Here is a 13,747-nt window from a genome sequence, read left to right as displayed (position 1 = left end):
CTGCCCACGGCGCTCATGATCACATAAAAAGGTTCCATTTTTCGATATGTAAGCATAAAGTGCCGAAACCTCCGCGGCGAGTCGATGGGCGGTTTTTGAGCCGGTTCGTAGCGTTCCTCTCGCACCGTCATGCTGCATCTCTTTGGCCGCAAAAACTCCGTGAAGGAGCATGAAAAGGAGATTGATCCTGCTACTGCGACGTCAGAAGTCATTCTGACACCGCCTGCCCACTGCCGATTGGCGCCACCAAAGCCAAAGAATCCCGGTGATGATGAGAAGGCCAGGGAGATCGAGCAGTACGTGGCCGAATACCGAGCAGCCCACCCATGCCCACCTGACTATGAAAAGTTTGAGCAGCGGTGGTTCAGCGAGCCCAGTCTCTGGCACCGTTACCTGCGATCTACGCATGGTGATGTCAAGCACAGCAAAAAGCGTGCTATCGAGACACTAGAGTGGCGCCGTGACTACAAACCAGATATTATCCCGCCGGATGAAGTTGCGCCGGAAGCGGAGACGGGAAAGCATGTGCTGACAGGATTCGACAAAGAGTCACGCCCGATCCTCTACCTGCGCCCTGGCCGTGAAAATACCAAGCCATCGCCGCGCCAGATCCGTTACATGGTCTGGACACTGGAGCGCGCCATCGATTTGATGGCACCAGGCCAAGAGACGCTTACGATTATCGTTGACTTCTATGGTGCACACTTTTCGTCCATGCCATCGCTCGGAACGGCGCGTCACGTCGCAAATATCCTCCAGACGCATTATGTCGAGCGCCTGGGGCGTGCCTTGGTGTGCCACACGCCCCGCTTTATTTCGGCCTTCTTTACGGCTCTTTCTCCTTTTCTGGATCCTGTCACCAAGGACAAGATCCGCTTCAATCCCGACAATCTGACAGAATTCATCGACCCTGACCAGCTCGATGCGCAATTCCCTGGCGGCACTTACAATTACCAGTTCGATTTCCCCAAATACTGGTCTGCACTCGTGGAACGATGCAACGTGGCTCCGGATGGCACGCGCAAGAACATGGAGGCACAATGATGACGGCGCCGTCCAAAAAGTTGTATGCACACACACATTTTCCTTATGGACCACATTGTCCTACATAGACGTTTATTAGTGTCATGAACGCTCATTCTTCACGCAACCTGCCCTCATGTAACCTTCTTGCGTTCGTCCATCGAAAGCCCACCCGGACCAAGGTTGATGAGAAGGAGCAGGCCACCCACAATGGAGAGGGTTTGGAAAAAGTCGTAGCGCAAAAAGTCGCGCTGAGGCAAGGCTGAGTGGACCGTCCAGAAGTTGTTCACGGCTATATTAAGCACACTGAGCAAGAGGACAAGGAACATGGCACTCCAACGGGCCTTGAAGCCGATCGCGACCATCACACAGGCGCAGAAGCCAAGGAGAGATACTAGCACGCGGAAGAGAGACCACTCGCCCCGAAGGACAAAACCGATGAACAAAAAGATGAGCAATACACGGCCCGCGAGCTGATAGTAAATCTTTTTGTCCGTCTCGCTAATACTAGGCAGGCCGGCAAATAGGTTGCGGCGCCGGGATGCGAGGCTCTCAGTAAATACCATGAGTAGGCCGCCGACGACGGACAGATTACGGAGGAAGAAGTTGGGTTCCGTGATCAAGCCATAACCAATTCCCTGGAGCACGATGACACATAGCAGGGCACCGATAGAGAGCTCTGGCATGCGGCGAATAATGACGAGGCAAGAGGCCACGGTCATGAACACCACATTGATGATTAGGAAAACATACACAATAAAGAGCGGCATGTTGCGGTACTTGTGCAGGAAGCTTACCTGATCAGACCACTGCGTCAAGATGCGCAATACATCTTCCAAGAATGTTACCACAATCAAGAAACGGCCGATCGCTGGAATATATGGGCGGATAGGCTGTGACAGAGAGTCCATCAAGTCTTCTGCGCTGGAAGACAGACTCTTTAGCTTATCTAGCCACGAGGTGTTGTATGAAGACGATGGTGGCATGCCATACATGTTTTGATTCATGTGCGACGGCGGCACGAACGCGGAATGTCCGTATGACATGGTGATCCGTCCTGGCAGAGAATTCCACGCAGGCGCTTCACACACGGGGCCTGGGCAGTCTGCTGACTTGGCCCTCCCAGTGTCATATTGCTTACATAATACGTACAGTAGCTCTACGGCCATGGAATGCCGGCGTGTTCGTCGAAGCCGAGTGCTAGGTTGATGTTTTGCAAGCACTGCGTCGCGGCGCCTTTCAGTAGGTTGTCAATCACACCTACAACAACGACGTGGTCGCCACTGGAGTGCACCTGTACGCCACCGACCTTGAAGCCGTGCTTAAGAGCAATATCAGAGATCTCTGGCACCCGAGGCAGGATCTCGACCAGTTTTTCGTGACCGTACTTGTCTTCATAAAGCTGCTTGACATCACGGGCAGAAAGCTTAGTAGCTAGCGGCACAATAGCAGTCGAGATGATTCCCTGGAACCATGGTGCAACCATCGGCGTGAAGGCGACTTGAACTTGGCTGCCCTGCGACACGAGGGTCGACAAGTGATACCGCGCCTCGCGCTCATGGATGTGGTCCGTGAGCGAATAGGGACGAACCGCGCCATTAAGTGATGCGGGATCCAGCTTTGGCAGCGTTACGGGGCGCTCGCCCGGAGCTGGCCGACCACCTGACTTGGTGCCTGCTCCGCTGTAGCCAGAAATACCCACGACGGTGGGCAGCCGCGACAGATCCGTGTGCGGAAGAAGCGGGGCTAACAGCATTTGCATGTTAGTCGCGTAGCATCCTGGGTTTGCGATCAGCTTGGCATTGCGGATCGCCTCACGCGAATAGAGTTCTAGTACGTTAGTTACCCAGTCATCAACAGGACGCACCAGGAAGGCCGTACGTCCACGCCTCGTCAAAGCGATGGTCCGCACTTAGATCTACAATGACACCGTGGCCCTGTGGTTTGCCCTCGCCACCTTCGCGCACTGCATCGACAAACGGACGGCACACGCCGTTCGGGAGAGCCATCACATACGCATCCGGCGGCGGGACATCAGCCCTTCCACTCTCGAGCTTTTTGAGGTCTTCCGGTCCCATATTCGCGTAAAATACCTCGCCCTTTGTATAGTCCTGCAATGGCAGGCCAGCGAGTTCTCGCGAACTCACATGCGACAGCTCGAGATGCGGGTGCTCATTGATCAGCTGCACCAACGAGCGGCCCGTGAATCCACGCGCACCGACCAGTGCGACACGCTTGGGGGCTGCGGTCGCGTACGTACGCTGCTGCAGCGCTTCATACGCACGCGACGCAAGCTGCGGACGCACAGAAGAGACACGTGCCCACGACGTGAATCCACGCTTTTGCTGCGCATCTGTCGTGCGGCGCATGTTGAGGGGCAGGTACGCGCGCTCAATACGACCTAGTCGCTCGAGCTCGCGCATTGTCTGCTCAACTTCGCCGACATCCTGGATGCCATAGTAGAAAAGACTGCGGCGATTGCGCGTAAAGCTGCCGTCTGCATGCTCAAAGTGCCATGCACGATTCTCGTCATCGGCCCGCGCTGTCCATACAAGACGGCGGTAGTCTTTGCGGATCATGGCCCAGACGTTGTCGAGGATGTTGTTCATCACTGCGTCGCGCGTGATCACAAGGCGCAAGAGCACAGGGACCTCGTTCGGCGGGTGTGACACGAATGCAATGCAATTCATGCCCTCGTCGCCGTATACAGTGTACGGAGAGCGTGAGAGCTCTGAGAAGATCTGTGAGACACTCTTACGATTTTCACGCACGTCCTGATCATACTCACGCAGCATCGAGCGGAGACGCTCCGAGCCTGCATCTTCAATGGACGACGCACGGAAGAGCTTGTAGCCACGGCGAATCAGCGTACCAGCACCACTGTCTGTGAACAGCTCCTTTTGGAGCTGGTCCACTGAAATGATCGCGACCGATGACGAGCGCGGCAGGTGATCCAGCAGCTCCTTCATTTCACGCAGCTTGAGCTTCGTGCCGTACTTGACCCACTCCTCCTTCATCAGCGCATCGTATTCCTCGTCGAGGTTGATGGACTCGATGAGCTCGCCTGTGCGGCCGTGGAATAGGCCCCCTTTCTCATTCAAATACACAATCTTGAGCGGTTCCAGCACCTTCGCGAGCTCACTAGCCGCTACATCCGCGTTGACGTTGAGAATCTGGCCATCTTCTGAGAGGGCTAAACTCGTCAGAATCGGCAGGCACCCGGCACGAATCGCACTTTCAATGGGCTCCTTGTCGACACGCTCAATCTTTCCGACAAGGCCGTAGCGCTCCTGGTCGAGATACGATGCCGAAAAGACACCCAGTGGAATTGGGCGCGCGCGGCTGCCCAAAGACTCCAGCTTCTCGACGAGCTTCTGGTTCTCTTCCAAAAACACACGGCGGGCGACACGCAGTGTGGCAGCATCGGTGATACGGATACCGTCCGAGTAGTCTGGCACCACCCCTTCACGCTCCAGAATTTCGTTCAGTTGCGGGCCAGCGCCATGCAGCACGATAGGATATAGACCCACACGGTGCAAGAACGTCAGACTCAAAGCAAGGTCATCCAGCTCATTCGTGAGAATGGCACCGCCCACCTTGATCACAGCGAACTTGTTAGCCGTGCTAAAGATGCGAAGATACCTTTCGACCTCATTTTTCGAGGCGATCGAGTAGAGCAGACGCACAATGGTTTCGCGGTCCCCCGACAGTTCGCGCAAAGCAGGGCTCTGCGTGTGCATAGCGCGCGATGCATACAAACTACGGCATGCCACGCCAGCTGATGGAATCCTACGCGATCCCAAGCGTCTCAGCGCACACCTCCCAGACACCGTCCAGGCACGCATTTTGTGGATTGATAGCAAGCAAATGCAGGCGGACTGGCGTGGTAGTCAGCTTTTCTGCTGACTCGTTCACGACACGTGACCCAACACGTGTGGTCGACGCCCCATCCAACTCGACATGTGTTGTTGGGCTGCGCAAACACTCGTTGTGTCAAGGAGCTATTGGGCACAAGCGTCTGTGTCACGGCGTCGATCCGTCGTACTGCTATCAGACGTTTCGTGGCATGGCTGCCACCACGATACCTCCTGAGCGAGGGAAAGTCGGTCATTCCGTGTCCTACGCCTACATGTATGGCGATGCGGGCGCCAAAGAAAACATGAGCCTTGGTATTTCGCGTCGTCCATCTACGCAGCGCCAGGCACCAGGCATTCCTCGCTCTGCGGGATTCGACAGTCTACAAGACTTGTTAGAGCGCGAAGGGTACAAAGACACTCGCATTATCACGCCCAAGATACCCAAGGCCATCAGCATTGATGATGCAGACGACATGGGCCTCGTTTCAGATGAGCCAACACGGCACAAGGCAAGGCCTATGCATGGATCCTACCTGCCCAAGAAGCCAGACGATATCGAGCCATGGATGCATCAGGTGACGGCCTCCGCGCAAGGTCCACCGCCGCCCCGTCTGCGTACGTCACGGAGTGATCATACCTTGAAGAAGCGGCCTCGGCGACGCCAAAGCACCATTTGGGATGCGAGTGTGGCATACCTTCACTCAGCGGGACAAGAAATGCCGTCGGTGCCACCCCCTGTCCCGCCCATTCCGCCGCAGTACAAGTCCCGGCCTGGTGTGGCGGGTGGGCCGCCGGGTGAATCGGCCCCTGGCTTTGCATCATCACCTGCCGCACCAGTGCTCTCTCGCGAAGATGCAGTTGTGCATGTGTACGAAACAGATTCGACGGTGCTGCCTCGTGGACTGCGTCGCTCCAAAAGTGAAGACTTGCTGCACAAGACACTCAAGTCGCGGCGCACGCAGCGCCTTGATGCACCGCCGGAATGTACGTGCGGCCACACACGTTCCAAAGTGCCTATCGAGCCACGATGGCACCTGCAACTGTGCCCTATCCGCGTGCAATGGGAAGCGACTATGACGGAACCGATTCCGCCGCCGCCGCCTCGACTGACTGTCTCGACACCTCGGGGTATCAGCACACCCAAACACCTTGAGCTGAGTGGTGCTGAGTTTGATCCTGTCGATACACCCAACACTCTGTCGCGCTATATGCCCTTCTCGCGCCCAGGATTTGCTCTGGCCAAGCGTGCCACGCTGGAAGGTCTCCACGGCTTCTTCAAGGGCCAGGAGAAAGGATCTGACGTGCCTTCCTCGCGCCACCCAAGCAAGCCACGTTCTTCGCCACAGCCACGATGTGTGCCAGCTCCTCGCCTTTCTCATGCCACCTCGTTACCGCAGCTGAGCAAGACGCCTAAGCGCCTACCTGATGTGCCTGCCATCCGCATCGAGGCGTCTCCCGCACTCACGGGCTCCCAGCGCGTTCATGAGCTGCATCAGCACTTCCAGAACCGCATAAAGCAGGACGACTCGACAGAGCTGCCTGCGACGCCCAAGCTCGATGGCCTGCTTGTATCGGACGAGAGTAACCATGCGAGCTTGATGGAAAGCCCGACGCTCCAACGTGCTCGTTCGCGCTCGCGCCTTACGGGCGCTGGACGGCTGCCTGACTTGGCAGCTTCTCACGAGATACCACCTTCACGACCCCCTCTTGATGACACTGTGAACCTCTGTCACGACGCGATGCCCCGGCCACCGACGACGGACACACTTTTGGCTCCGCCTACGCGTAAGCTCCGGCGCTCGACACGGAGTCGACCGGACCTTGTGAGGCATACAGCCGCACCGCGCGTGCTGAGCCAAGCGTCGCTATCGGATCGACGGCCTATGCGCCCCATCTCCCCCCACAACAATGTTTTTATGACCATCTAAGTACGTAGCGTGTTGTTCTGCTCGACAAACCCTGTTGTCACGTCAATGCCTTGGCGCTCGCGCTCAAAAGCGGCGCGGTACTCTTTCATGGCACGGTCATAGTCCGAGACGGGCTCGTCGGATGGTGGCGGTGGCGATGCCTTACCACGCGCCTCGGCAGGCAGAGCGTTCCTGGCATGCTGCTGTCGTAGATGCTCCCATTGGCTCGGCTCGCTGGTACGGTTCTGACGGAGCTCGTCCCAGCGCGACTTGGGTGCCGACGACGAGGGCGGAGCGTCGCCCCAAGACGAGGACGACCAGTTGGCCGATGCAGCTGGCGGTGCCTCGCTGGATCGTGGTGCGGCATCGGCCCAGTCATTGCTTCTATCGACGGGCTCGGCGGTGGGCGCGTCAGACAGGGGATTGGTCTTGATGCCTCGTCGCCGCTGGTCCATCGTGTACTGCATGGCGTTCATGAGGTGACGCGGGTCTTCAATCGAGCGAAGCGACGAGCGACTCCATGCGATGCCAAACGGCACCATGAGCATCGATCCACCCAAGCCGCCCAGCAACGTATAGAAACAGAGACCCGCGAAGCGTGGCGGGTTTTTCATGCGGCGCAGGGCATAGTACATGCCGGCCGTGCCACCGACAAAACCGACCAAGCGGCACGTCATCACATTGCTGCTAATGTTGCGCAGTGCCTCAACTATCGTGAGCGCTGCCGTACGTACGTTCCTGCGGCGTAAACTTGGTAGGCTCTGGCCGCTGCGGTGCTGCTGGCTGCATGTCGAGACAAGGAGACAAGCTCACCAATAGGGACGTGCACATGCGCCGCCGGTGCCACGCGGCTGCCCAAAAAAGGGGCGCGCCTCCGGCCGACACGCTACGCGACACGAGGGACACTGGGCCCGACTCCCATCGGGTTGGCTACGCACTCTACGCATGGCGACGGCGCCCATTCCGAGCTGTCGAGTCGATCCCTTGGTGGAACGTGCTGAGCGCTTATGGCGTCACCTGCGCTTTGCCTCTCATGAGGCCGGTCTGGCCAGCAGCAAGCCCACGCCGCCGCCCAAGGCGTTTGAGATGCCGGCGCTGTCGTCCCCTACGTCTTCGGCATCGTCATCTTCGGCGTCTTCCACTGTGCCTGCCATGTCTTTGTACGAGAGCCTATTTGGCCGGCACTATCAGCTCGAGCCGCTGCACGAGCAGAAGCACAGCGAGCCCGTCATGCGACTCGTGTCGCCACCACAGCCGCTCCCACCGCCGCGGCTGCATGCTAGCACGGCAAGTGAGCGACTGACTCTCGCCGCATCGTCGCCTCAGCATGGGAGTGAGTTGCACAAGCGACGTCGTCTCGCTCCTTCGCCGTCCGCGCCGTTTCAGTTCCCGCCCCGATCATCGCTCGCGCAAGGACCCGGCCTTGCGCCACACTCGCGCCGCCGCCTGCCTGCCGCGCGTGCTGGCCACGCACGGATCGCATCGATGCCTGAGCAGCGCCACGAGCACTATGTGCCTGTACGTGGCCAGGACGCCGTGCCGCAGGTGGCCTCGCTTCATCCCGCAGCCGATGCTATGCTGCGTCTCGCCAGCACGCCGGCCGTGCACAAGCCACGGAGCCATGTGCGAACGCAGAGTCGCGACGACCAGGATGCGACGCAGTTACCGCCGGCGATGCGCACGCACCGGCGCTCCGTGTCGCACAGCACGGCCGAGCTCAATGTGCCCGTCTCGCACGACCGCACGAGCGGCATCACTACTCCGCCGGCCGGAGTGGCTGCTCTGCCCGTGACGCCCAAGTCGATGGGATCGCAGTCGATGAGCTATGGCGACTATTTGATTATGAGCCCCAGTCCCCGACCACGTATGCATCCGCATCGACACGCTGATACACTGCCGATATCTCCTCCCCGCCAGCGCGCATGGCCCCCGGACACGCCTGGTCGGCGCGGCGTGCGACCGTTGTGGGCGCAGCCATCACGCTAGCCGAATCGTACATAGTCTCATCACGTGCATGTCTTGCTCCACGACCGCGACCATGTCGGCAGCCACGCAGCCAGATACGCTGACGTCCGATGCGCGGTACGTGTGCCTTGACTTGCTCGGCGCGGGCGCGTATGGCCATGTGTACCGCGGCATGGACCGCTCAACAGGCGCTGCCGTCGCCATCAAAATTGTGGAGCTGGACATGTCCACCGAGGAGCTGAATGCGGTGCAAAAGGAGATCCATATTCTGAGCCAGGTACGGTGCCCGTTTGTGACGCGCATGTACGACAGCTTTGTCGTCGGGATGCAACTTTGGATCGTGATGGAGCTGTGTGTGGGCGGCAGCTGTGCGGATCACGCGCGGCAGGGACGCCTCCATGAAGCGCATATTGCCGTGATCCTGCGGGACGTCCTGCGCGCCTTGGTATATCTACACGCCGAAGATATGGTGCACCGTGATATCAAGGCGGCTAATGTGCTTCTATACATGGACCAGCATGGGACCGGCATCCGTGTCGCCGACTTTGGCGTCGCTGGGCGCCTGCAGCAGGCGCATGCCAAGTGTGAGAGAGCGTTTGTCGGCACGCCGTACTGGATGAGCCCTGAAGTCATTAAGCAGAGCAGCTACAACACCAAGGCAGACATATGGAGCACTGGTATCATGGCGATTGAGCTCGCGGAGGGCGAGCCGCCGTATGCCGACCTACACCCTATGAAGGTACTGCATCTCATCCCACGCAACCCTCCGCCCCAGCTTTCGCCGACCTACACGTCCGCGTTCCGCGACTTTGTCGCGCAGTGTCTCACGCGCGATCCGGCGAAGCGGCCTACCGCCGCGGCCCTGCTGAAGCACAAGTTTATCCGGCACGCCGGCTCGGCTGTCTCGATTCTCACGCCGCTGGCGCAGCAGTACAAGCCTCTGAAGCACAGTGCTTCGTCGCAGTATGCTGTAGCTCCGACCCCAGATCCACCACCCCTATGGGAATTCGCCTCTCTACGTCGCTAAATGTGCGCACACTCTTTTTCAAGCCAGCGCAGAGCACGCACATCCTTCTCTAGACGCGGTCGCAGCTTGGCGAGCACTTCATCGTGGTACGCATTGACCCAGGCAATTTCGCTCGGGCTGAGCAGGTCTGTATCGATCAAACGCGTCTGGATCGGACACAGCGTAATGTGCTCGAATCGCAAGAAGCCTTTGCTCGTCGGCGGCTCACTCACACCGTCGGGCAGCGTATGTGGTCGCACAATCACCAGGTTCTCAATGCGGATACCCCAGTGGCCATCCAGGTAGTAGCCTGGCTCGTTACTCAGCACCATGCCGGCCTGCAGACCGGTCTCATTAAAGACCGCGCGCGTGCCGATACCCATGGGCGGCTCATGCACATTGAGATAGTGGCCCACGCCGTGGCCCGTGCCGTGGCGGTACTCGAGGTGATCGCGCCAGCCTGGAGCGCGCGCCAGCGCATCAATGACGTATCCGGTGACGTTCACGGGGAAGATGAGCTGGTCGATGGCTATGTGGCCCTGCAGCACGCGCGTAAAGCAGCGGCGCTGCTCGGCCGTCGGCGAGCCAAAGTGGAACGTGCGCGTCACGTCCGTCGTGCCAAAGGCAAAGTGGGCGCCCGAGTCACACACGTACAGGTCGTTGGCATCCACAGGGGGACTGCCCTTTTCCGGCGGCGCATAGTGGATGATAGCGCCGTTCGGACCCGTCGACGAAATGGTAGGGAAGCTCAAGCCCCGGAAATCCGGCTGCTGCGCACGGAACGCCTCGAGTTGGTCGGCAGCCTGCGTCTCAGTCACCGTCTGCCCGCTCGTGAGCGCCTCCTCCAGCCATGCGAAAAATGACACGAGCGCCGCACCGTCGCGAATATGCGCTTCGCGGAATCCGTCCAGCTCTCTGTCATTCTTTATACTCTTGTGGTCCACGAGGATCGAGCGCGTGATGCGTGCCTTGCCACCCAAGGCATCGTACACGGCCCAAGATGCACGCTTTCCAATCAGCACACGCTCATTGAGCGCACGCAAATCGTCATAAAAAGCCTCGTACGGGCGGATCGCGACATGCGAACCAAGGTGCGCGCGCACCTCGTGCGTGAGCTGCGATTCATGGATGTAGAGCGTACACGTGTCGAGTGTCACGATCGCAAATGCGAAAAACACGGGGTTGAATGGTACGTCGCTGCCACGCAGATTAAAAAGCCACGCCACCTCATCGAGCATCGTAGCAACAAAGCCACTAGCGCGCTTCTTCTGCACTTCATCACGCAAAGCTTGTATTTTGCTCGTGAAGGCACGACCTGTGATCGAGTCTGGAAGGGCAAATACTGGCTCGTGCGGCCGCGATGGACGATCGGTCCACACCTGCGCGACAAGGTTCTCTGCGAGCGGCACGAGCGACGACGACGACGCTTCGTCAAGCGCGCTACGCAGCGCTTGAGCCTCTCCCGCGCTGATCAGCTTGGGGTCCACACCCACACGCGAATGGGGCTCCATGTTCTCGACCAGCCATTCGTCCCATGTCGGCACGCCAGGCTCACCTGCGCGCATCAAGGACCACACGCCCGGCTCGAGTTGTTGCGACGCCTGCAGAAAGTAGCGGCCGTCCGTAAAGAGGAGTGCTTCTTTGAGCGTGACCAGAGCACATCCTGCCGAGCCATTGAATCCGGTAATGTGGCCACGCAGTAGATCGGCATCGGATGGATACTCGCTCGCGTGCTCGTCTTCAGACGGCACAATGTAGGCTTGCAGCTGGTGGACGCGCATGCGCTCACGCAACTGCTCAACAAGTGAGGCCGTGCGCACAACACCTGTACTAACAGCACCCATGACTCGACGCGTGGTAGTGAAGGAGCGAGCACAAGGAAGAAAAGAGCGTGCCAGGCCCCAAAGCATGCACAGAAACCCTGGGGCCGCGCGTCGCTTCCCAAGGCCCTCCTGTCATGTGACGCGAACCAATGTGTCCTTGTTGAAAAGGTTGTTGACTATGGGACGGGTGCATCAACACCCGTCAGGGACCGTATCAAGCGCGTTGAGTACTATACATACAGGGTGTTGATGAGCCTGGGTAAAATGAAGACATCATGATGCTCAAACCCTTAGTAGCGGTAGTGGTCGGCCTTGTAGGGACCGTCGACGGGGATGTCGAGGTACTCCGACTGCACCTTGGTGAGCTTGGTGAGCTTCACATTCAGCTTCGTGAGGTGAGCGCGGGCGACCTCCTCGTCGAGCGTCTTGGGCAGCATGTACACCTGGCCACGCTGGAACTTGTTTTCCTTGTCGTTCCACAGCGTGATCTGGGCGAGCGTCTGGTTGCAGAACGAGGCGCTCATGATGAACGAAGGGTGGCCCGTAGCACAGCCCAGGTTCACGAGACGACCCTCGGCCAGCAGGATTACGTGGCGGCCGTTGGGGAGCGTGTAGCGGTCGACCTGGGGCTTGATGTTCACCACCTCCTTGGCGATCTGCTTGAGGCCAGCCACGTCAATCTCAATGTCAAAGTGACCGATGTTGCAAACGATGGCGTCCTCAGGCATCATCTCAAAGTGCTTCGTAGTGATGATGTCACGGTTACCCGTGGTCGTCACAAAGATGTTGGCCTGCGCGGCCACGTCGTCCATCGTGTCGACCTGGTAGCCGGCCATAGAAGCCTGCAGGGCGTTGATCGGGTCGATCTCCGTGACAATGACACGGCAGCCGTATGAGCGCAGCGACTCGGCACAACCCTTACCGACGTCACCGAAACCGGCCACCACAGCGACCTTGCCGCCCAGCATGACGTCCGTGGCACGCTTAATACCATCGACAAGCGACTCACGGCATCCGTAGTAGTTGTCGAACTTGGACTTGGTGACCGAATCGTTCACGTTGATCGCAGGCACCTTCAGCTCGCCCTTCTTGACAGCCATGTACAGGTGGTGCACACCGGTCGTCGTCTCCTCCGACAGACCACGGATGTTGTCGAGCAGCTCAGGGTACTTGTTGTGGATCGTCCACGTGAGGTCACCACCGTCGTCAAGGATCATGTTGAGGGGCTGACCGTCGGGGAAAGCCTTGAGCGTCTGCTCAATGCACCAGTTGTACTCCTCATCCGTCTCGCCCTTCCAGGCAAACACGGGGATACCGGCAGCGGCAATGGCAGCAGCAGCGTGGTCTTGCGTCGAGAAGATGTTGCACGACGACCACGACACCTGCGCACCGAGGGCCACGAGTGTCTCAATGAGCACAGCCGTCTGGATCGTCATGTGCAGACAGCCGGCAATGCGAGCACCCTTCAGGGGCTGCTGGGGGCCGTAGTTCTGGCGCAGGGCCATGAGACCGGGCATCTCACCCTCAGCAATTTGGATCTCCTTACGGCCAAAAGCAGCAAGCGAAATGTCAGCGACCTTGTAGTTCGACATGGCAGTGGTTGTGGTGGGAGGGAAAGGCCTTTGCCAGCGCGCCTGCGTCCATGACCGGAAACTCCACGTAGACCGCCTGGGACGTTGCTGGCATGCGCCAGGGACCGTGGGGCGCGCCAGCGTGCAAGAAGATCTGCACCACGTGCCAGACGTGCATATGCCACGTGATGTGACGTGGCTCCTCCCTGGCCACGGCGTGCGCTGGGCCAGAGGTGTGTGTGGCATGATCGACTCGCCCCCCAAACCAGCGTGTGAGCTGTATGAGCTGATGCAGTATCACTGCCGGCTTCAGCAACATCGTATACTGTGTCACCCGGTCGAGCGTGTATTCCGCAAGTGTGGCGAACGTCGTCCGGTCGTCGAAGTGACGCATGTCGTCGAGTATACGCGAGAAGGCATCCCCTATCTACCGCCGGGCGTAGCGTGCGTATATCTCACTAACGTCAGCGATGCGCTACCGCAAGGATGATACCCTCTATACCCACATACCCGAGTAATGCTGTGTTTTCACATCGCGTTTGTGTCAGTCTATACATGCGCCCTATCTAAGGAGTCAACCATGTGCCATGCTACA

The 13,747-nt window shown here is 58.8% G+C and overlaps 10 protein-coding genes across 10 annotated transcripts; 5 read left to right on the top strand and 5 right to left on the bottom strand.

Annotated features, from left to right (window-relative positions):
• Positions 1-129: 129 nt before the first annotated feature.
• Positions 130-1,044, top strand: MRET_1225 (phosphatidylinositol transfer protein; the record flags this gene model as incomplete). The annotated part of the gene is made up of 1 exon (XM_027627852.1): positions 130-1,044. One exon carries the CDS (start codon positions 130-132, stop codon positions 1,042-1,044), a length of 915 nt encoding a protein of 304 aa, XP_027484005.1.
• Positions 1,045-1,157: 113 nt separating this feature from the next.
• MRET_1224 (ER-derived vesicles protein) lies at positions 1,158-2,069 on the bottom strand (the record flags this gene model as incomplete). Its single annotated transcript, XM_027627851.1, has 1 exon — positions 1,158-2,069. One exon carries the CDS (start codon positions 2,067-2,069, stop codon positions 1,158-1,160), a length of 912 nt encoding a protein of 303 aa, XP_027484004.1.
• Positions 2,070-2,182: 113 nt separating this feature from the next.
• On the bottom strand, positions 2,183-4,868 carry MRET_1223 (N-acetyl-gamma-glutamyl-phosphate reductase/acetylglutamate kinase; the record flags this gene model as incomplete). The annotated part of the gene is made up of 2 exons (XM_027627850.1): positions 2,183-2,853; positions 2,891-4,868. The coding sequence occupies 2 exons, from the start codon at positions 4,866-4,868 to the stop codon at positions 2,183-2,185; spliced, it is 2,649 nt and encodes an 882-aa protein (XP_027483999.1).
• Positions 4,869-5,089: 221 nt separating this feature from the next.
• On the top strand, positions 5,090-6,808 carry MRET_1222 (uncharacterized protein; the record flags this gene model as incomplete). Its single annotated transcript, XM_027627849.1, has 1 exon — positions 5,090-6,808. One exon carries the CDS (start codon positions 5,090-5,092, stop codon positions 6,806-6,808), a length of 1,719 nt encoding a protein of 572 aa, XP_027483998.1.
• On the bottom strand, positions 6,805-7,576 carry MRET_1221 (uncharacterized protein; the record flags this gene model as incomplete). Its single annotated transcript, XM_027627848.1, has 2 exons — positions 6,805-7,496; positions 7,522-7,576. The coding sequence occupies 2 exons, from the start codon at positions 7,574-7,576 to the stop codon at positions 6,805-6,807; spliced, it is 747 nt and encodes a 248-aa protein (XP_027484001.1).
• Positions 7,577-7,732: 156 nt separating this feature from the next.
• On the top strand, positions 7,733-8,773 carry MRET_1220 (uncharacterized protein; the record flags this gene model as incomplete). The annotated part of the gene is made up of 1 exon (XM_027627847.1): positions 7,733-8,773. One exon carries the CDS (start codon positions 7,733-7,735, stop codon positions 8,771-8,773), a length of 1,041 nt encoding a protein of 346 aa, XP_027484000.1.
• A 28-nt stretch (positions 8,774-8,801) lies between these two features.
• Positions 8,802-9,779, top strand: MRET_1219 (serine/threonine-protein kinase 24/25/MST4; the record flags this gene model as incomplete). Its single annotated transcript, XM_027627846.1, has 1 exon — positions 8,802-9,779. One exon carries the CDS (start codon positions 8,802-8,804, stop codon positions 9,777-9,779), a length of 978 nt encoding a protein of 325 aa, XP_027483274.1.
• MRET_1218 (Xaa-Pro aminopeptidase) lies at positions 9,776-11,602 on the bottom strand (the record flags this gene model as incomplete). Its single annotated transcript, XM_027627845.1, has 1 exon — positions 9,776-11,602. One exon carries the CDS (start codon positions 11,600-11,602, stop codon positions 9,776-9,778), a length of 1,827 nt encoding a protein of 608 aa, XP_027483275.1.
• A 269-nt stretch (positions 11,603-11,871) lies between these two features.
• On the bottom strand, positions 11,872-13,173 carry MRET_1217 (adenosylhomocysteinase; the record flags this gene model as incomplete). Its single annotated transcript, XM_027627844.1, has 1 exon — positions 11,872-13,173. One exon carries the CDS (start codon positions 13,171-13,173, stop codon positions 11,872-11,874), a length of 1,302 nt encoding a protein of 433 aa, XP_027483266.1.
• Positions 13,174-13,396: 223 nt separating this feature from the next.
• Positions 13,397-13,642, top strand: MRET_1216 (mitochondrial export protein SOM1; the record flags this gene model as incomplete). The annotated part of the gene is made up of 2 exons (XM_027627843.1): positions 13,397-13,596; positions 13,621-13,642. 2 exons carry the CDS (start codon positions 13,397-13,399, stop codon positions 13,640-13,642), a joined length of 222 nt encoding a protein of 73 aa, XP_027483267.1.
• Between the last annotated feature and the right edge of the window lie 105 nt (positions 13,643-13,747).

This window comes from Malassezia restricta, chromosome II (assembly GCF_003290485.1).
Source record: "Malassezia restricta chromosome II, complete sequence".
Classification (NCBI taxonomy): Eukaryota; Fungi; Basidiomycota; class Malasseziomycetes; order Malasseziales; family Malasseziaceae; genus Malassezia; species Malassezia restricta.
This window is presented reverse-complemented; position numbering and strand designations above follow the sequence as displayed.